Genomic DNA, 23,807 nt, shown 5'->3' with positions numbered 1-23,807 from the left:
TTAACTAAAAGTTTAATGTAAATGGTTACTGCGTTTTAGTAGACAACGTGCCACATGCCTTTGCCCAAAATTATAAAATGCAGTGATGTATTATTCATTTAATATTTTATTTATTTTTAGTACAAATATGCATTGATAGAGTTGATATATTTTTTGTTATATTTTTAATTAATTTAATATGTTTGATAAAAAATAGTTTTTCCACAATGTTCCATCTTTCATGGTGACATATTCATTCCTTTTTTTTTGTATTATAGTAATATAACTAAATATTTTTATGCATCAACATTTTCAATTTCTTAAGTATATTTATATTATTTAATTCAATTAGATTATTTTTTTCTATATTTTTATTAAATTATAAAAAAGCTGTTGCATCCTTAATGAAATGCCAGCTTCCTTAATGAAAGATTATTCATTGTAGATTGTGAAATTTTGCTTTCCATTTTAATAATTGTGAAACTGAATGTTTCATATCATTATTTGCAGTATAGTTGTTATAATGATTGCAGCAGAATGAAACTGGCTGCTAACTTACATAAGCAAAGATTATTCATTGTAGACAATTGAAATTTTGCTTACAATCTTATTTGATGTGAAACTGAATGTATCATATCTTTATTTACAGTAGAATTGGTAAAATGTGAGCAAAAGAATGAAATTGGCTACTACCTTACATAAGCGAAGATTATACATTGCAGGGAATTTTTTTCCGCAAAAAGATTCCATCCACTGTTGCAGTTTAGACCCGAGAAGTTCAGCTTGCTTCTTTGATAACTTTAAATCACAAACTAAATAATTAAATTCATGTTGAATTAAATGAGGAGATTTCTCACCAGATGCAGGAAGAAATTCTTCAACATTCTATACATCCTCAGCTTCATTTTCAAATTGTTCTACCAATGTTAGATTAGATCGTGGTACAGGTAAACATAACTTCTCTCTGTGTGATACTGGCTTTAGAGCTGAGGATACATCTGCATATTTTATGACTTTCTATTTTTGAATGAAAATCCAAATATATTTGACATACAAAAGTAGCAGTCTGTGAAGTGATGCTTAGGTTCACGCCAAAGCATCGGTACAGCAAATGGCATGGCTTTTTATTTCCCCTTCAACCATTCAGTTAGAGTTACTGAGCACAATATGCAAATAACATGAAGCGCCCAGATTTTATCGTGATCCCCAAGTGCAAAATCAAAATAAAATTTATGTTTTTATCAACTCAGAAATAGTCTTTCTTTGAGATTTAGTCATAAATTTATCACAGACATAAGAAAAATTGTCTGGATGATTTGAACATCCACAAACTTTGCAGAAGCCATATTGTAGCAAATAAAAACAAGAAAAATTGCTTTTGTATTATAAAGAATTGATGAAAATATAGCAAAACACTAATAACTCTGTGAAACAATACTCAAGGGAAACTAGACTGAATAAGATTTTAAGCTCTTAGTAGGCAACAACTTCAGTTTTTCTAATATATCATAATTTTTTAACATATTATTTCTTTATTAAGCATTGCATATTATTTAGAAGTAAAAATAGAGAAACTTATTCTTATTCTTAATTTATTCATAACCAGTAGTTGATCAAAATGAGTTTATTATAAAAAATTCTTACAAATATATGATTTATGTAAAAACTTTAGGTGGTAACACAATTTCAGTAGCATATTTGAAATCAGCACCCAAATTATAGAAAGAAAAGTTGTGTTACATCTTAGGTACAAATTTTGTGTTGATTAGTGGTATCAAAGTTTAAAAATGAATTAGTAATTTTATGTTCTACCAGTAAACAAAAATTACACATTTCACAGTTTTATAGTTACTGTAATATAGATTTACAGTTTTTAATAATGAATCTTTATATTGAAAAACCTAAATAAGTTAATGAAAAATGACCCTCAGAAGATCTATTTATTTAGGTTCTAACTCCAAACATCTGAACTTAATTTTTGAGATTCAGAATTTTACAATAAAGTAACTCTATTGATTTTTTTCAAAATCATGTTTTAATACTGAGGTATTTGTATCAAACTCTTGAGTTAACAGTACGAAGCAAATACAATACCTTGTCAAAATATTCACTTAAGCACAAATAAAATTCGTATATTGACAAGATCCGATACTTTTTTCTCTCTGTTTAGCCTCCGGTAATTACCTTACAAATAATATTTCAGAGGATGAATGAGTGTAAATGAAGTGCAGTCTTGTACAGTCTCAGTTTGACCATTCCTGAGATGTGTGGTTAATTGAAAACCCAACCACCAAAGAAAACCGGTATCCACGATCTACTATTCAAATTCGTGAAAAAATAACTGACTTTACTAGGATTTGAACGCTGGAACTCTTGACTTCCAAATCAGCAGATTTGGGAAGACGCGTTAGAGATCCGATACCTAACTTCCTCTACTATCACAATCATTATTTTCAATACAACCATGTTGCATCAAATCAATATAATCATTCTAAAGAAAAACTGAAATATAGTATTAACTAATTACTTCTGAAATAATGATAGACTTTTAAGTTGGAACACCTATATTTCGATTAAGAGCATCTTCTGGTATCGGTCGGCCAGTTGATGTTATTGGGCCAGTTAGTTATTTATGTTGGAGAGTCTCTGATTTGATTCCTAACAGATGTCAGGCATTTTTTCATTTCATTTATCTCATGTTTTCCTTTAAAATTTATTTGTAGCACGTTAGAGTTCTTAATAATGAAGTATAGTTTAAAAAATAGAATCCATTCAAAATTACCTTAATTAAGGTAATTCATCCATTCGTTTGAACTGTTGAAATTGAACGAATCAGGAGGAAGTAGTTAACTACAGTACTACTCATTTTAGCGTGCCAGAGTAGTGTGTTTGTGTTTTTGATTTGAATTATTTTTGTGGAATTTTATTTATTCACTTCATTTTCAGAACGCTTTGGAATTCTGTTGTACAAAATGGAGACAATTTTAGAACAGCAAAGAAGATATCATGAAGAGAGGGAGAGATTAATGGATGCTATGGTAAAGGAAATGTTACACAAGAAATCCAGTGTAAGTGTCATGTAACCGAAATTATTTATTTTGTTTTGGTAATCGTAAACTGTGCTTATGATTTGATGTTTTTATTGAATACAGAATTATTATTTTTTATCATGTTATTTTGAATTGTGAACATCTATTTGAGTTTATCTAACTACTGAATAATTATTTACCTATGGTGATACTCTACATAACCTTAACAAAGCAACATTACAAAAGTAAGACATACGCATATTATATGATTATATATACAATAGGAGACCCAGTCCGACTCTACAAAAATTTAATAACAGTAATTTAAGAAAAATAACCTTAATTTTTGATGCTATCGTTTTTCCCTGGCCGCTTACGGCATCTCAACCTTCGGTTAAATTCGAGCCCGACAAAAAACTTAAGTCTTCATATAAACTGGTATATAATGTACAGAATATTTTATATATGACTAACGAAACTATTTCATTATATTTTTAAATAAGCTGCTAGAAATCTAGAGTTTTATCCTTTAAAGTGACACCAAACTTAAATTGTTTATTTTATGTAAATTTGACTTGTCAAGAAAAATGTACTAGATAGCCTTAAAAGGTTATAGAAGTCAAAGATCTGGCCTATTTTCTTATCTATGTGCCGAGTAGCCTAATCACCATTAATTTTGGTCTTTCTGCAAAACTTAATCCTCTCCCACAGAATAGAATTTAATCAAAGATTCTAAAATTAATTACACAAAAATTTCTACTTAAGTTAAGATTTAAAAAATTTATGGTAGTGGAACAGTTTTTACAATATTTCTACTTCTAATTTCCAGTTTCCTGTAGCAGTTGAATTTGATATTTTTAAGTTAAATTAAATTTTGAATAATTATTTAAAAATGGCAAATAGTACTTTTTACAGTGTGGTGTTAAGAAGGGAATATTTAGTACTTCCTTTCTGGAAATATTTTGTATACATTTATTTATTTCCACTGAACTCTATACCGTTAGTTTTGTGAATTTTTAAGTGAAGATAAATTTTGTGTTAAATTAGGTTTCCCATAATTTAATTATTATAAAAACCTATTTCAACTGGTATCAACTAATTTTGATAAAACAATATTTATCACTGTTTACAAGATCATAAAATATTTCTAAAATGAGTGTTCTGTTATTCTGCAGTTTTTAGACATTTATCATTAAAATGAATAAATGTTTTAATTTAAAAAATAATATTATATATATATATATATATATATAAAACTGATAAGGAGTTTGTGATAGTCAAATAGCTGATGTAAAACTATTTTTAATTTATCCAAAACATATGCTTATCAAACTAGTGCCTATTAATTTTGCTAATTCTGCAAAACTAGGAATTTCTTTTTTTTTTAAATTGTGGTTGTAATAAAAATTTTTGCGAACTTTTTATTTATCTCGCCATTATAATGATGCCATCAATTACGATGGCATCATCCCATTATTATGAGGAAAGTAATAATATGTTTGCTGCTATTTTGGTCCATGGTGACCAGTACATGATATTACTATTTTGTAGTTTTACATTGATTTCAGTGTGTGTTCGGTTGTATTAGTTTGTTTTCTGTATGTTATTTATATTTTATATTTGTTTACTTGTAATTATAATGTTATGAAAATTTGCCCTCATAAATCCTTTGATGGTTATATTGTGTACTATTATATTACATATTAAATTTCATTCCCAAGAGTAAAAAAGAAACCCACCTGTTTGGTCTAGTAGTGAACGCGTCTTCATAAATCAGCTGATTTGGAAGTCAAGAATTCCAGCATTCAAGTTAAGTAGTAAACGCAGTTACTTTTATACGTTGAATACTAGATTGTGGATACCAGTGTTCTTTGGTGGTTGGGTTTCAATTAACCACACATCTCAGAAATTGTCAACCTGAGACTGGTCAAGACTACACTTCATTTACACTCTTATCTCATTCATCCTCTGAAGTAATACCGGACAGTGATTCCTAGAGGCTAAACAGGAAAAAGGAAAGAGTAAAAAGGAAACACTGTGATTGAACATAATATCAATAGGTTTCTTCAGCTTGATAACAAAATGTTTATTCATCAATCCTTGCAGATGTCAAAGTTGTTTATCAGAAGTTATATTGTTTATATATGACAAAGAATTTTCAAGTATTTTATTTTAATGCACCCTTTTAAAAAGAAAATTGTAGTAAGTAAGTTGTAGTATCATTAAAACTACAAGCTGAATTATAACATTCATTGCTTGAACAACAGGTGAATAACTTCAACTAAATGTTACTTAGATAAAAGTAAACTACCATGTGTTCTACTGTTCATACTTTTTCTTGTTATCCTTTCATGTTTTTGAATGTATAGACCTTATGTGTGTATCAGCAGTCCCTTTTATATTCCACAATCTGTCTTCAGTTCACTGTCACGAAAATCTGTGTCCTATCATTTAACCTACATCTGCATTAATCTGTTGTTTACCCTTATGTAGTGTCTTGATTAGTATGATTACCATCTGAATAGAAACAAAGCATTTTATCATTTGTCAAATGGAGATCTTTGTGCAGTTAGGGGTTTCAGTTTGTATATTAAACCTCCTATTAAACCAACTTCCTGTCATAAGTCAAACATCTCAAAAACAATATTTATGGATTTGTGTATGTTCAGAAATTTGGACACATCTCTGACTGAATAAACAATATATTTATGTTTGCAAATTTTTAATTATTCTTTATTAATTATATTATGGCAATGGTTATTGCAAAAAAAAAATGGAGAATTGTTTGTTTGGCGGCTCATAAGAATAAGTTTAAGGGTTTAAAGTCCCAAACTCATCCTTTTTATAGCTATGAACCAGCAAGGCCATGCTTAGCTCAAGAAAGAGTCTTCTGATGACCACTCAGGAACTTGCAGGCACCCAAGCAAGTGAGACTTACTTTGTAGCATGCAAGGGGTAATAATCTGAAACGATGGAAAACACCCAGTGAAGAACTTTTCCCTGGGCATGAATAGGAATGGACAACTTGGAGATCTCTGAATAGGTTGCACTCAGCGTCACAAGATACAGGACAAACTTACAGAGATGGGGGTTCATCGTGGACTCTGTTGTGTGCAACTTTTGCAAACTAAATTTGGATTTAGTGTGAAATAATGCTTCTGATGTGCTAAATAATAATAATATTGGTTCAATTCACCAAGACTTCTGTTGCATCCATTAATAAACAGTTTCTTCTTATACAATATCCTAGCCAGTTCCTTATCCTATATTCACTCACATTTAGCATTTTCCTATTCTCTTCTACTCTCCTTAGTACTTATTCATTTGTTACATGTTTTTGGCTTCTAATATTTATCATTCTGCGCCACACCCACTTCTCAAAAGACTCAATTCATTTTCTGTTGGCCTTTCGCATCGTCCATGTCTCAGCTCCATAGAACATCACTCTCCAAATAAAACATTTCATTAATCTCTTCCTTAAAGCTAAGTTTAACTCTCCACACTCTGTCTTTCCTTCTTATTAAATGTATGTTTACTTCTTGATATTCTTGTTTTAATTTCTACTGTGCAAGTCAGATCATCAGTTATAAAGCTCCCCAAGTACTGATATTTTTTCACCTGCTCTAAAACTTCATTTCCTTTCTGAAATGAAGATTAGATATTAATCATCATCCTCTCCTTTTTTCACCTAATACCATACATTTTGTCTTCTGTTTGCCTTATACCCTGACTTTCGAATGCTTAATTCAAGTTGTCAAGCATTTCATTTAGTTAACTTGGACTCTCCGCCAGTACCACCATGTCATCAGCAAAACTATTTCTTCTAGATATATACTAAGCAGTGTTGGTGACGTGTAGCATTCCTGCCTCACTCCCCTTCCAGTCCCTATTCTTCCTGTCATTTTATCTCCTACCCCTCACTTTTATTCTATAGTTATAGTAGAGCTCTTTTATTAGGCGTCTCTCTTTTCGTCAACTCCCTTATTTTTCAGTTGATCAGTTTTCAAAATAGCCATAATTTATCCCATCTAATTCTGTCAGATGCCTTTTCTAGGTTGACAAATGAAATATACACTTTCCGCCTCCATTCCATGAGAATATGATTAAATATAATGTATGTTCAATAGTTAAAATCATTGAAAACTTTAACTCAGGAATAGTACTTCATTTAATTTTAGAATATTTTTGGATGTTTTCCATTAAAAGGTTACATTTATAAATTTGTTTAAAAGTGTAATCATGGAATTTCAGACACATAGTGGCTAATGTGAAAGGCTTATCACACTCTAACTCCCTCTGATGCCCAAAAAAGCAAAAATGAGCAAATCAGAACCATGCTAATTTGTTTTTTCAATAGTAATGGCATTGTCCATAAGGAATTTTTGCCTAGGATGTAAATCTATATGTTTACCGAGAAATTCTTGAAAGACTATGGAAAAGAGTTGCCCACATGAGACCAGCCATCAAAGACAACTGGGATGCTGCATCATGACAATCCACCTTGTCACACTGCACTCTCCAATTAATGAGCTTTTGGCAAATAAAAACATTCCTGTAGTTCCTCAACCACCTTATTCACCTGATTTGAGTCCCTGCGACTTTTTCCTGTTCCTAACTTTAAAAAAAACACCTCAAAGGACATCTTAATTTTTTCTCCCAGACTTTTTTTAAAATTTTTTTAATCTGTTACTAATACTTGGGCTGGACCTACTTTAATTATAAACACAACCCTGAGGAAAAATCAGGAGGTATTCATCCCTGCACTTCTTCCGCTATGCAGGAAGTTTTTATTGTTGATCTTCTTTCACCATCTTTGTTTAGATAATTGACACCATCCTCAACACATTCATTCATTCTTCTGCATAGTCCCCGTGATGTTATTGAAGGTGCCAAATTCTCTCAGGCATGCTTCCCACTGCTGCAAAAACTTGCATTCCAGCACAGTGTACTCTTTGATATCCTCCCTTCCACAGTAACCACACTTAGCAGATGGTCTCAATGAACACATGCACAGGTATGCTTTGAAGGAACTGTGACAGTCAGGAACTGGGTCAACTCACAGTTCAATCAACCACAGTTCCCTTGCTGCTGTGAAGCCATCTTTGGAGGTCTGGGATCAGTCTATAGATCCATTTATCCTTCCTTGATTGATCCCACTCCTTTTACCACCTTTGAAGGAGCCATTCCTCTGGTTCTGCTTTACTTATTCCCCTGGTACACCGCCTCCTCTTCCAAATGAGGAGGTCCAACGGTTTAAAGTTGGCCACTATTATAATGGCATTTACTTAACTTGTACTATATTTGACTTGTTTTGTATGGTTCTCCATACAAATTCTCATATTCTATTCAGAATTTGAGGACCTAAGTCTTATGAAGAAATACTTTCTAGTTAAGGGGAATCTTATTGCATTTACAAGTTGCAGAACCAGTTATTGTTGGGTGTTGTTTTACATGGTTCTCCATAATATTTGATCTGCACCCAAAATTTTTTCCAAAATGTAAATTTGTTAATGTTATTTTATTTATACATATAAAATAACTTTTTTTGCAGGGCTCCCTTTTTATAGTACGGAGGCTCAAATTTGAGGGGTATTTTTTAATAATTTAAGGGATAAATTATTTTAGTTGTAAAATTCTATTTTCTTATAAATCTTTGCTACTTGTAATTCTATTTTTGCTTACCTTCCTTTGAAATTTTAACATCCTGAAACTTCTGAGAAACTTCAAAATTAATTTGTAATAATTGATAAGGAATTAATTCCTTGGTTATTTTATATTCGTTCTCTTTGTTTCAGTACAGAGAAACTATCAATTCAGATCATAGACTAAAAATGCTGCTGGATGTAAGTAATTTTACTGTAACTAATTTCTATTATTAAATTTCTAATTTATTATTATTATTGTGTATGTGTGTGTGTGTGTGTGTGTTTGTTGAAAGTATCTCTATAATTCTAGAGTCAGTAACATGAAATTTTAGGAACTGTGTTAATATGCACATATTTTATATATTTACAATCATTTTTTAAAGAAATTGTTAATATATTCTCTTGGGGTTGTATTTGTAATAAAAGCAGGTCCAGCCACAAGAAGTAGTAACTGGTAAAAAAAAAAAAAGCCAATAATCTGTATGTGTGAAAGATACATTTTAATAGCCATGAGAAGTAATGAAAGAATAAAGATTATCACTTGATACTCAGGTTTGTAATATTATCAAATATCATTTTTGAAAACAGGAGTACAATAGGTTTTAGATACCTGGTGATAGCTCTCTCCTCAAATAGATAAAAAAAGTTTTAAAAAAATGAAGAAGGAAAAAGGTATAAATCCAGTATTACATTTGTTCTGTGTGATAGTTGTAAGAAGAAATCCAAAGAAAGTAATTTTTACCTTAGTTCTTGAGAGCTTTATAACATTTGATACTTTATGATTAATCCTCTTTACTTGGCTAGTAAAAAGGATTTAGTTAATATCCGTACTATAAGTAGAAAGCAGAATGCTAAGTAAACAGATTGCAACACACCAGAAATTAAAAAAAAAATTGTTTAAATATACAATATAAAATAACGAAAGTCAGTCTTTTGCACAGTTCTGCACAAGAGACATTTCCTTATTTTATTTTGTAATATTTTTCACACAAGAAATACACAAAACATAAATTAAAAGAAAAACTAAAAGGTAATAATTTTTTTTAATATTTAATATAAAAATATATTTTCTGGAAAATATTATAAGAAAATTATTATAACCATAATTTGATGAAATAATTAAACCTTATACACAAGCATCAAGTTTAAACTTGCTTACTACTATGACTCGCTGCTTAAGCATGTATGAAAAGTACACCAAATCGACTTGACTTCAAATTGAGGTTATGTTATCTGTTGTTGACCTTAAATGAAGCATAACAAAAGAAAGACTTAACCAATATTCATGAAATTTTTACATGCATAACTAAGATACACTACTACAGCATATATAAATCTTAATGAAATTTATGTAATAGTTTTGGAGATGATAGTCACAAAATTTTCAAATTCTTTTTGAACAATTGAGCATAACTCAAGAATGACTCACCAAATTCTCACATGCACAGCTTCAGATACACTACTATACAGCATATTTCAATTTCAATTTAAATTGATATAGTAGTTTTCAAACCACAATTTTTTTGGTTTATATGTATAAGGAAATTATATTTTAAGTGAATGGTATTTCGTACTCTTCATACCTCAAAATGTGAAGAAAATTCAATTTCACCTCCCAATCCCACTGTACAACCAAAAGTAATGCTGTACTTTTCTTTAAAACTGGTAAAAGAGCGTAAATGAGCATACTTAAAAAAATTTACCTGATTAGTAAAGATTGTTATACCAACCATGGATTTCCCAACTAATTTGAAGGAGGAGTATAGATTGACTGTGAAAAAGAAGATGAGAGAAAATACACATATGAGGTCTTCAGAAAATAACCTAACATTTTTAATTGTGTGCCAACGGAGATATTTAGTGGCCCACAGTTGGCAGCATTGTGTTCCACATAACCTCCTCTTTAACGTCATGTTCTTGGATATGTTGGATTGTTTCATTTAGTTTTTGTGTTATTGTTATTTGAGTGCAATTTAAGTGTTAGCAGCGGTTTTTTTAAAGTGCGATTTTTGGGAGCAACAATACAATGTAAAATTCTGTATGAAACTGGGGAAAAATTTCACAGAAATGTTTCAACTTTTGAAACAAGATTATGAAGATGATGCTCTGGGTTGTACGCAATGTTAAGAATGGTTTTCACGATTTAAAAGTGGTTGACATTCAATTGAAGATGACCCACAACCAGGAAGACTTTAACTGATGACACCCATATTCAGAAAATCAATGATCCTGTGCGTGCAAATTGCTGATTGACTGTCATAAAACTTGCAGAGAGGTTAGCATCTCAGTTGAATCATGACATGACATTTTGACTGAAAATTTGAACATGCATTGAATGGACATTTGTCGGAAACTTCTTCAACAAGCCAATGACAGTGAAACATTCACACAAATTAAGGTTCATAACTGGAGATGAAAGCTGGGTTTACGGCTATGACATTGAGACAAAAGTTCAATCAATTATCACAATGAATTGGCAAAGAATCTTCATACCTTAAAAAACACAATCCTCAATCCAATCCAAATCCAGTCTCAATCCAATTTCAAAGTGATGCTCTCTATTTTTTTCGATTTGTGCATTTTGAATTCTTGCCACAAGGTGATACAGTGAACTGTGCATACTAGCAAAGCTTTTTACAACAGTTATGTAAAAATCCACAAAAAGACCAGGAGAAGCTATCCAGGACTGCTTTGTGAAGTGGAAACGCTATTGTGAAAAGTTTGTGAATAGGGGAGAGGAGGAGAACTTTGAAGGGGACAAGGACCAATAATCTATAAAATTAATAATAAAGATTAAAAAAATAAAGTTCGGGTATTTTCTGAACAGACCTCGTATTATGCCAAAGAAAGACCTGGAATTGGGATGGTCGGGTTAGAGAGACTGAAACATTTGGATAACAGGATTTGAGTATTAGTCTACAGACTTATGTAAATTGTGTCAAGTATACCTTTAAATATAAGTTTAATTGGATTTTTTTCAAGAATCTAACAGCATTTAGTTAGATTGTTGTTCACAGGCTGAACAATTCAAAATCTTTGTTTTACTTACTTTTTTAAAATCGGCCATAATTTAAAGTTACGAAGGGCACTAGGAAAGTTTTGTAGTACGACTTTATCTTATATATTTTTCAAAATAACCATAACACATTATACAATTCTTCATTCTTCAAAACCAGTCTTCAAAGAAACACTGCCATGTTTCATCGGAGATCTGGGAACACTTGTCATCTGAAAGCCTTAGGAGTTTATCATCACTTGTAAAATGTCTCCCTTTTGGTCTGTCCTTCACTGGGGGAACAGTGCAAAGTCACATAGTGCAAGATCAGCACTGTAGGGAGGGTGCTCTAATAGTTTTATTGTAGTGCCTGCCAAATATTCAGAGAAAACTTTAGAGCAGTGTGCTGGAGCGTTAGTGTAATTAGTGTCCATCCTTGAGTTTAGGTGTAGCTTCTTGAGAGCTTCGACAGCATTAGGCAGGAATTCCTCTGTACACCACTTCCTTGTAACTGTCTTTTGAGTTTCCAACACATATTGCTCCAAAATTCTCCTTATGCTAAAAAGTATGGCAACCATTCTCTTTTTCACTGATCAGGATTTTCGAACTGCCACGGGAGATTTCTTCATCTTCAAACAATTACACTTAGTTCTGAGCCTTGGTTGGGACATCATAATAGTATAGCAAGTTTTGTCACCTATCACAGCACCACACACAGGGAGATTTCCCACTTTCAAACTTTCAGTGTTTTATGGCACCATGAAACATGACATTCCATCTGATTGTAGGTTAGGTTACACGGCACACAAAGGATACAAAGCTTTCTAACTTGAAGGTGATCTCGCAGAATTGCCGAAGGACACTTCTATTTGTTGGTTAGGTCAGATGCCTGTCAGTCTCAGACATCTTTCATATTGCAGCAACGCAATCTGTGTGTGGAGCATCCTCAAAGCCAAAATCTCCACTTTCTAACTCTTGGCACCACCTAAATATTGTTGTATGATGTGGACAGTACTCTCCAAGCACAGCCCTGTCTAAACATGCACTATATTGTAACCGCCTGTTGTGATCCATTCCATCATATTGCAACACTTTCCTAGAGCCCTTTGTATTGTGCCATTTTTAAAGAAATCATTTGTTACATTTTTACTGCAGTGAACTTAAGAAGGTTCTTTCCCATTTCACTTTGAAGAAATAATTCAGAAATTTTTATTAATTTGAGACTTGTTCCCTTTAAAAAAAAAATAGATCAAGAACCTCATTAAACTTTTTTTTTTTATAATCCTTCCTGTGGTCTATATCTTTGAAAATAAATAAAATGCCTTAATTTATTAGATTTTCACTTCAGAGATAAGTTAAATGGTCTTATCAATTTCAATTTAGATATGATATATAAAATAATTGAAAATTTGTACTACCGTTACTCTTGATGTTTGTTTTTTTATAATACCACTTTGTTGAAAACTGCATAATATATTTAATGATGAAAATAAATTCAACCATTAAGTGTCATTAAATATTTTTTAATCTTTTTTGAGGTTAATATGAAAAAATCATCAAACATTCAAATCTTGATTTTGATGATAACATAGAATTTAAATATTTTACTACATTCAAGTACTTATAAATGGCATTCCCCCCAAAAAAAATAATTAGAGTAATTTAAAAATTTTTGTTGAATTTCACATACATTTGAAATAAAAAAAATTACATCCCAAGAATGTAATTTATTCTCTTTTTACTAATCTGCAGAAGTGTTTAATTTAAACTCCATATAATTATGCTGATTTGTATAATTAAATTTGTAGTATGGAAATCATATTATGTTAGTACCAGTGTTTTCCTATTTATTTATTAGAATTTTACAAAACACCATAATTAAATTTAATTTTTAACCTTGTTTTTGAATTCTGTTATTTAAAAATAGTCATATCAATTAATGGGGAATTAACTTTTTTTTAAATTTATTTGTTTTTTAGCAATACATGGAAAGTACAAACAATTTAAAAGAACTTTATGAAGATAAAGATGGCTTAAGAAAAGAAGAAGTTGCAGCACTTTCAGGGCCAAATGAGTTTGCTGAATTTTATTCTAGATTAAAGAATATTAAAGATTTCTACAGAAGACTTCCAAATGAGGTAATTTTTTCTATTTTATTTCAATTTTTTTATCTGTTTTTTATTGGTTTTTTAATTTAGTAAAAAGATTTTTTCTCTTATTTTTTTTATTAATGCATTTATTTTTTGTATTTACTTTCTGTAATCTCTTTTGATGATTGAATGGTTGATAGCATTTAGACCAAATATAAACAAAGTTGAAAGTTTTATTATTTTGACTGGATCTGATGCCTATGTTACTGATATTCTTTGTTCTTTGAGTTTCAGTTATCTTTTAATGCAAATCTGTTTACATGCTATTAAAGTAAATGTAAATTTTCATCCTGAAATTGTTGTTTTCCATAGTTCATTAGTTTTTGAAAGTGTGATGATTAGGAAACCTTGTCATTGCTAAAGTGTCAGTAGACCTTGTAGTATAAGGGGACATGAATAATTTGGTCCTAGACAGACATTAACCCCAACTTGAGTTGTTTCTCAAGGTAGCATGTGAATGCTCAGTTCATTTTAAAAAGGACAGCCATAACTGATAATTGAGAAGTGTACATTAGAAGAGCAGCATGCTGTTTGACACTTTTTTGCAGGCAAAAGCACTTCCTCCAAAGGATATTCATCAAATAATGTTTTCTGTTTTCAGTGAGAATCATTTGTCGTGTAAACTAATTCTCAAATGGGGTTGGGTTTATAATTTGTCTTAAGGACCTTGAAAAATTGTTAACAATGACAATAAATGTGCATTTTTTGTCCTGAATAGCTTGCGACTGACCCAGTAGAGTTGCAGTTGAAGGAAATTGTTTGAATTGATAGGTAGATAATGATAGAATAGCAGTTTTATTAGTGTCTTATGGTTTAGCTCACAGCTTAATGCACAAGAACTTGAATTAAAATATACTCATACTGAATGTCCAGACAATTAATTGAGGAACACAAAATGAATTGATTGAGTTTGTGCTTCCTAGTCTCTCTGCACACCAATGAAGATAACATGCTTAATAAGATCATTTTGGGTAAAAATCATAGGTGGATCACTGTTGACCTGAATCAAAGCAAGATTCAATCCAGTCGAAACATTCTTCATTATCTTCTTGTAAGAAATACAAAATTACCTTCTCAACAAGGTTGAGTGTACAATGTTTTTTAAGATTCTCATAATGTTCTGCTAGTCAGTTTTAGTAGCAAGATAATTTAAATATCAGATTATAGTATGAAGTTCTGTTGATGCTTTGAACTGCAGTTCAAAGAAAATGTTAGATCTGCTGATTAGAAGGGTATTGCTTCCTGAAAATTACAGACCTCAAATGTACTATAGTGGTGACTTCTTCAATATCTGCTTTACAGTCCCTGTATTTTTACCCATTTGCTCCACTAAAAATTGTCCTGGGTAACAAGCATTTTCCCAATGGAGAAGATAAAAGGTAAATGTACAAAAGGTTATGTAGGTGAATACAAAGTGCAAATGTAGGTGAGACAGTAGCGTTTTTATACTGTATTTTTTATACTCTAGTGGCGTTTTTATAATGTTGGTTGTGAGGAACTGTTAAAAATACAGTGTGAACATTTTATTGTGCACATCATGATACTATACATTGTAATTCCTCTATGGACTATAACACAGAGATACTTACATTTCATTTGATTCGTGGAATATAGTTATGCACAACAATAATGTCTCACAGCAAGTGTTGGAAATGTCCACCATTTTCCTGAAGGTAGGTGTGTGAACCCTTCACACCAGATTTTTTGACACCCTTCGTAGGACATCAGAGCTGATGGAATTTGTCTGTGAAGTAATGGCTCACTCCAGGTCTTGTAGAGTACTTGGGTTTGCTCAATATACATGTCCTTTCAAAAGACCCCAGAGAAAGAAGTTAGGTGAATATAAGTCAGGGGAATGAGGGGGCTACAGACCTTTTGTGATCATGCAATCACAAAACATTTCTAACAAAAATTCCATGGTGTTTTTGGCATCCAAAAACACCATGGAAGGATTTCATAAAAAAATACCAAACCCTCCCTACCTTCTGTAAGTGCAGTGGCGATTCATGTAAGATGTGTGAATTTTGTATTGACCAATATCTGTTATAAACCCACTGGGTTGGTCTAGTGGTGAATGCATCTTCCCACATCAGCTGATTTGGAAGTCGAGAGTTCCAGCGTTCAAGTCCTAGTAAAGGCAGGCACTTTTATACGGATTTGAATACTAGATTGTGGATACCGGTGTTCTTGGGTGGTTGGGTTTCAGTTAACCACGCATCTCAGGAATGGTTGAACTGAGACTGTACAAGACTACACTTCATTTATAGTCGTACAAATCATCCTCATTCATCCTCTGAAGTAATACCTGAACAGTAATTCCCAGAGGCTAAACAGAAAAAAAATATCTGTTTTGACTATTAATGTAACCACTAATGTGAAAGGACGCGTCATCACTAAAAAACACATTATCCAGTATGCCCATCCCATTACTTTCCATCTGTAACCATTCTAAATTTTGTGGGTTAAGAACAATTTATATTTAGTGATTAATCTTATTTTTCTAGATAATAAAATAAATTCCTGTTGTCCAGCTTTAATGAATTAAACATAATAAAAAAGGTAATTGTAATTCTTTCATAAGTTGTTGAAAATTTTGTTTGTTGATGTCTGATATGGTTTGGATAGCCAGACGGTGATGTCATCGTGGGCTCGTGGGAGCATATACATTCTCACGAGAAAGTTGTGTACGTGCATAGATACGAGCGGGCCGAGTATGTACGGAGGAGATGGGCGTCTGATGGGGGAAGCCAGACTGACATTTTTTTCGTTTCGGGTGTTGTGGACATTTAGCCATCATAAAGAAAGGACGTGTTTAAGTCAGATCGCAGGGAAGTGGTGATATATTCTTTATTCGACATCACAGGTCAGTGAGACTGCATAAACAAAAATATTCGTTACAAGGTCATCGTATTTTTATATGTACAAAAGAAAGGAGTGCTAAAAGGTAGGAGATATATTTTTATAAGACATTGACAGACAAACTGTAGAAGGTGGCCCAACGTCAAAATCATGTTAAGTGTGGAACAGTCAAATAATTTTTTGAGAGCTCTCCCTGTTGATGAATAGTCGTTAAGAACTGTATATTCTTTTATAACTATTAATGATGATTTTTTTTGTTATTCACTATAATAATAAGATGATGATATTTTTTAGTATGATTAGTAATACGTATTAGATTTGACTGGCCAGTATCCTTATATATATAAAAAAAAAAAAACAAAAAACAAGATAGATTTGATTTACTGTCAAGGTTTTACGACATATGAGTAGTGTGGAAATGAGTGTTCTCTAGAAGTAGTATGTGATTCCATATAATATTGATATGTTTAATTAATGTTAAAAAACAAAAATAAAATTGTTATTTTATTTTTGATAATATACTAGTGTGTCAGACTACATAGCCAAAGTACATTATTTCGCCATTCCCGTTTTAATTTGAATTATTTAGTTATTAAGCTTTTAATTTATATTGAGTAATTGATTCACTTAAGTTTTTTTTTCAAATTGGTATTAAGCTTACACATCTGGTTGATAAATTACTGGCAGTATCGTATTCTTTTAACAGTGTCTGGAGATTTCAGTTCCTGTATGTAATATATTCAGTATGCATGTAAATCTAATTTCTTTATGGCCTTTTGTACGCTCCCATACAATATTCCTATCTGCGATGATAAGTTGCTCAAACTTTTCCTTGGAGACTGTTCAAGTAATGCATGCAGTGCGCTATAAAATAATCACACTGTACAGGTTTAGTGTTCATTGTTGATAGACATCATGTTGAAAGATAAAAATGATTTGAATTAGTTTCCTTCTTAGTAAATTTTAATAACCATATTTGACATATTTTTCTATTTACACAACAAGCAGTATATCAATATTGTTTTTATTTTGCATTAAATTAATGCATAATAATAAAAGCACACACTAATTATATGTAATTACTTGATTTAATTAATCATTGAACATATTTTTTTATTAATTCAGCAATTTCTTATGATTTTATAATCTATCTTATTTATGTTGGATTAATTAACATTTTGAATGTACATATTAGTTTAAATGTAATTTCATTCATTAAATGCCTGTAACATATACTTATATTATATTTTGAGATTAAAAACTATATCTTATTCACTAAGGCGCATACAGTTGGCTGATTTGTATGATTGTCTTGACATTCAGTGCCGTAATTTTTGTTTATGTTCTTGTTTATTTCTATATATTTAGTTTTTTCGCTTTACTTAAGTTTTGAGAAAATGATATTTTTTTATAATTGATTTATAAATAGATTTTAATTTGTCACATGGGTGAATGAGTTACAAGTACTGTTAGAAATTTAATAAAATTGTCTATATTTGCCCTCCATCCTAATAATAAGTTGTACATAATGTACCTCATTAGCCTTTTTTTGTATTTCAACTGTAAATGGCCATTTTGATTTTGTTAATCATCTTCAATAAATAGTGTCAAAATAGTCTATAAAAAGTAAAAAATAAAGAAATAATAATAATCTTATAACTAATATTTATGAAATAATAAAACAAGTGTTTTTAACAGTGTTTGTAAAATAAATATTAAAAAAATCCAATCGACTGTATTTATTTTAGACAATCCCAATCAGAACCTTAAAGATAGCTTAAAAACATGTAAAGTACTGAAATTTCAAGGGCTAGAGAGGTTTCTGTAGTTCTTCCCAAAGGAAAAAATTCTGAACTCTGATATGACAGCAGTTGTTTATATTTTTTATTTTTATTCTATAAACACTTAGTAGATGTAACAGTTAATATATATAAATACTCGTTTTGAAGCGTTTGATATGAAATAGTTACTGTATGCAATTGTATGTTAGTTACCGTTTGTTCATTAATTAATATTTCATTTATTTATTTACTTGTTATGTACAATTTCCTCAGTGTTTATTGATGATGATAGTTTAACAATTGAAATGGCCATCTACGTTTAGATTTTAAGTATATCTTTTGTAGATTATGTAACTAAAAAAGTCAGTAGTTGTTGAGTGTTTTCTTGTTTTCCAGTTTAAATTATCATTTAGCATAAATCCTTCTTTGAATTTATATATATATATATATATATATATTCCATTTTTTCATATCAGCATTATTTTTCTTTACAGATTTGTGTACCAATGTCTGTTGAGTTTGAGGAATTTTCAAAAATGAGAGAAAATCCAAGTGAGGAAATGTCAAGTAAGTTTTTTATCATTATTTTCATCTTTGCTATTATTTGTGATGTCTTACAATTTGCTTTGACAATCCTCTGCTTTTGACTCTTACTGTATTGTATACCTCTTGCCTTTTTACACTTAATAACTTAAATTATTCTATAAAATTTCTTATTAGAATTGTTACTACTTTACCATATTATAGAATTTCTTTAATTAAAAAACTTGTAAATATTAAATTACAGTCATCCAGTTATGTGAGAAAAAAGTAATCTGGGTTATATTATTTAAAACTGACCTTACCTTATGTGAATTTATTAATTTTTTTTTTGTACACTAGTTTTCTCCTGTTAACAATTTACAGTCACATTTTTGTGTAGCCTTCATGGTAAGATTCTATAATCATGGAAAAATCTTAAAAAGCTATTTTATTTCAGTTCCTTTCTACATTAACTTTATCATTAATGCTACTGGTAGACGAAGAGAGCACTATAGTTAACTTGACAAAACAGTATTTTAAGTGTAATGCATCACAGCCATATAAACTGACAGATAGTATAAAACAATAAACTAATGTACCATTTTCTGATAGAAGGAATGCATTATCTTCTCACTAGATAAGATATCTATTATAACAATTTTGTTACTGAAAATTTAGATTTTCAATTGTGTATTAGACTAAGAGTATAATGTACTTTAATTGTAAACTACATTTATGTAACAGTATTTGTCTTGAACTCAGATGTGTACAAAAACTCATTGTCACTTACTGCATAAACATTGTTTGTCTGTTTAATGTAAAATAATTTTAATAAAAAGATTATGCATTTTACAATATATGGTGTACCTTATACTTGTAATCACTGTTAGTTAAACAACCATTTTGTGGTATCACCTTTGTGTACCTTTTTGTAATACCATCCTTTTTTATATTAATGCAATTAATTCTTTGCAGGTGAAATGTTTTTTTTTTAACATAATTTTAATGTGTTCAAAAAATCTAATAAGAGTATTTGTCAAATAGTCATTATTCAAATTATTCTGTTTTACTTATTAATATTCAAAATTTATATGCCTATTCACTGTGTACCAATAAAATATATAAATAAGTTGTTCAATATTTTTCTCATTTTCAGACTTGGTTGAATTTACTGATGAAGAAGGATATGGAAAATATTTGGATCTACATGAGTGCTATGAAAAATTCATCAACTTAAAAGGAGTGGAGGTATTTATCAGGATAATATTGGCAATGATCAATAACAGTATGTATATTTATAATATACATAGTTGAGTTATAATTTTAAAAGGAAAAGGGTATTCTTGAAATTCATTATTTTTGTAATTTTCAAGCCTTAAAACTGAATAAGCCCTTTCATGTTTTATTCCCAAATTTGTTGTAGTTTTTTATATATATTTTTCATTTCTTTATTGCAAAAATTAATTAATTTTCTAAAAATTAGCACAAACTGTTTGGTCAGTTTCAAGGTTGTTTCATAGGAAAAATTTTGAATTATCTGACCTGTATTAGTAATCTTGTTACCATTTCTGGAATTTATTTAAATGAAGTAAAATTATCTTGATGAAGATTTTTAATTTTAAAGCATTGTGGTCACAGGCAATGACAAATATTTGTTTTTGTTTAATATATGTTTAAACACACTACCACCAGCATTTTATGTGTTTTGAATTGAAGCATGTTAAGGTGAACTGCCCTTATACTAGAGGTAGCAGGAAAAGCATGTTTAAGCTTATCTACTGTATTTCCTATTGCTGCAGTTAACTCACACTAATTGTTAAATGCTATATATACTTCAATAATGATTATAAGAAAATTGTGAAATAAAAATAAATTAAAAAGATTGAAAATTTCATTTTACATGTAACATGTTTTCTAATGTTTTTGTTTGGTAATATTTGTTACTTCATTTTTTTTTTTTTTTTGTTTTTAGAAAGTTGATTACATTACTTATTTGACTACATTTGACCACTTATTTGAAATGCCTAAAGAACGTAAAAACAGTGAATATCGCAAATATTTGGAAATGCTTCTTGACTATCTTGAGGGTTATATTAGACGCATTAAACCATTATTAGATGTGGGGCTGGAAATGGAAAATGTAAACAAGGAATTTAATGGGCAGTGGGAAGCTGGAACATTTCCTGGATGGCCGGTGAGTAATTTTGTTACTCTAATATTCATTGCTTGTTTTGATTGCATTTAATAGTGTTTTTAGCAGTTATATTTTTGTTATAAAGCATACCTAATTTAATGTATTTATTAATCAGTTTTTTAATATTAAGTAATTATTTCTTTTCAGTTTTGTGAAAATAAATAAGTAGGGGTTTTTTTTTGTCTAGAACATCTCTGTAATATCTGTGTCTGTAAAATGAAATCTTATTGATCACTTGGGATTTAACCAATAATTCTGTTTATTTGCCTGATTTTTTTTTTTATAGATATAATCATTTTACTTAAACTTATCTTTGGTGTCTTCTGTGTAATTTTTAAAGCACTCCGTCTTTTACTTTCCTATTTCTTATCTTTCTTTCACCAATAAATGTATCTGAAACATTTCTTCATGAATTTTCTCTTTTTACACTGGTGTTTACCAAATATTTAACTTATTTTTGTTTTTTATATTGGACATTTACAGAAAGAGACAGGAAGTGTATTGACTAATGTTGGAGCCCATCTTGATTTGTCTGCATTTTCTTCATGGGAGGAATTGGCCTCACTTGGTTTGGATCGGCTAAAATCAGCTTTAATGGCTCTTAACCTTAAATGTGGAGGGTGAGTTATAAATGTGTAATGTTAACTTCCTGAGATTTATCAGTTATATATGACTTTGCTGTGATGTTTATTATTGCTGTCATTTATTAGTCTTCAATTTTACTAATAATTATATTTCAAGATGAGAGATAGCCTTAAGAAGTATTGAATTTTAGTGTTGTTTAAGTCCTTATCATAAGTGTTATTTTTCCTGTAAACTATAAAAATTTGTATACAAGTTTTAGTAACAAGGTCACTAGAGCCTCTTCCTCAAAAATGAATAAAGGTTGGATTATGCATGTGTGTTTTAAGTGAGCTTATTTAACAATATGATATCAGTACCGTAAATAGCCATCTAGTTAAAATACTAATATAATACTACAAGTATACAAATAATAAAATTGCTGCCAATATAAAAAGTGTACACTTAGTTTAAAATTTCAGACTTGTAGTAAGTTAAAAATTACTACTATCTCCTGTTAAGTATAGTACAATATTGACTACTATTTAATATTTATTTTCTTATTAAGTAAATTTCTAGAAACCCATTACACAAGATTACTTGTATGTAAATTTTTTATTAGTTTTATTTTTTGTGTATACAATTGTATGATTTGGTATCCTTTGCACTGAATTAGTTTTGTTTCATTTATTATTAATATTATTACCCAGTTTTAATAGCAAAACACAATTTATCTTTTATAAACAATTTTCAATTTACTTATCATTTTTGTATAATATTGCTTTTATTATTAGAAATTTAATTATGTAATTATAAAATTGTTTTTTTATAGCGTAGGAAAAGCTTTATTAAAACTGGATCAACTATTCTTGTTTGTTATGTAACCCAACAAGCCGATAAATTTACATACAACAGTTCTGAATAATGGTCTGTATTCTTCAGTTATGCATGAAATTAAAAGAAAGGATATTCTGATCTACCGACTGACAAAATTTAACTCATACTAGTTAACATCTTGATTAAGTGTGAGGCTCAGACAATTATTTTAATAGTCACCATTATTCTCTATAAATTGAAGATTTCATTAGAAATGTAAAAAAGTAGATATAAGTACTATCTTGAAAGTAAAGGTTATTTCATTGTAAATTTTATATATGAATATATTATAATTATTCAACTTCTATCTTAGTCTACTTTACGTAATTGCCAGTATATTGGTAGTATTTAATTTATCATTGACTCTGAATTTCTTGCCACCCTAAAACTTCATAAACATTTTGATTAGCTGGAAGTCACTTGAGATAAGTCCTCAAAATGGAAGTATCTGAAGGTTACTGATGACTCATCCAAATTTTTCTGTCAGACAGTTTGTGCAGAATGTGGACATACTTTATTGTGCAGTAACATAATACAGTGCATTCAGAAAATGTCTTATGGGAGTGTAATGGCAAAACTTTCTTAATTATTACTTTGTATTTTTATTTCATTATTTTACAGAACGGACATTACAGTCTATTACAGTTTATAACTGTAATAAAAGGTGTTGAAAATGACCTCCTCCAACATCAATAAAACACTGCACAAGTTTCAGTTTGTTTTCAAACACTTTAACCACCTGATGTACTGGAATGTCTCATATATATGCTGTTATTGCAGTTTTTAGTTTGTCAATCATGTGTGGTTTGTAACGATACATTGTGCTTGTTTTCCTGCCTCCTTGAGAAAGTAATCTGAGGGAATCAGATGGGGCGACCGTGCAGGCCACAAACCTCTCAAAATGATTCTTTCACCAAAGACGTTTTGTAAAAAAGTTATTGACCTTCAGCTGTATGTGCTGTGGTGCCATATTTTTGGAACCAACCGCGATTGATTTCCATTTCTGTTAACTGACTAATGAAGTCTATTAAAACAGAACAATAACAATCACTATTAACTGTACTTTCAAAAAAGATTGGACCCATGATACATTGTACTCACACCTACCCAGACTCCTATTTTCAATTCATGTAAATATTGTTTGTGTAATTCATGTGGGTTAATTGTCAACCACAGTCATGAATTTTGTGAATTAATATACCCTTCCAGGTGAAAC

The 23,807-nt window shown here is 30.2% G+C and overlaps 1 protein-coding gene across 3 annotated transcripts in view; it reads left to right on the top strand.

Annotated features, from left to right (window-relative positions):
- The first annotated feature begins 2,829 nt into the window (after positions 1-2,829).
- The window catches only part of noi (splicing factor 3a subunit 3 noi), a 33,351-nt gene continuing 12,373 nt past the window's right edge, over positions 2,830-23,807 (top strand). For all 3 annotated transcript variants that reach the window (XM_075361270.1, XM_075361271.1, XM_075361269.1), the window contains exons 1-7: positions 2,830-3,047; positions 8,804-8,851; positions 13,628-13,786; positions 18,933-19,005; positions 20,117-20,208; positions 20,933-21,154; positions 21,638-21,774. In XM_075361270.1, coding sequence (XP_075217385.1) covers positions 2,952-3,047; positions 8,804-8,851; positions 13,628-13,786; positions 18,933-19,005; positions 20,117-20,208; positions 20,933-21,154; positions 21,638-21,774 — 827 coding nt within the window. In that variant the 5' untranslated portion in view covers positions 2,830-2,951. The remainder of the gene's footprint in view (positions 3,048-8,803; positions 8,852-13,627; positions 13,787-18,932; positions 19,006-20,116; positions 20,209-20,932; positions 21,155-21,637; positions 21,775-23,807) is intronic.

The sequence above is a fragment of the Lycorma delicatula genome, chromosome 3 (genome assembly GCF_047948215.1).
Source record: "Lycorma delicatula isolate Av1 chromosome 3, ASM4794821v1, whole genome shotgun sequence".
Taxonomy (NCBI): Eukaryota; Metazoa; Arthropoda; class Insecta; order Hemiptera; family Fulgoridae; genus Lycorma; species Lycorma delicatula.
The sequence above is the reverse complement of the archived record's forward strand: the minus strand, read 5'-3'. Positions and strand labels throughout refer to the sequence as shown.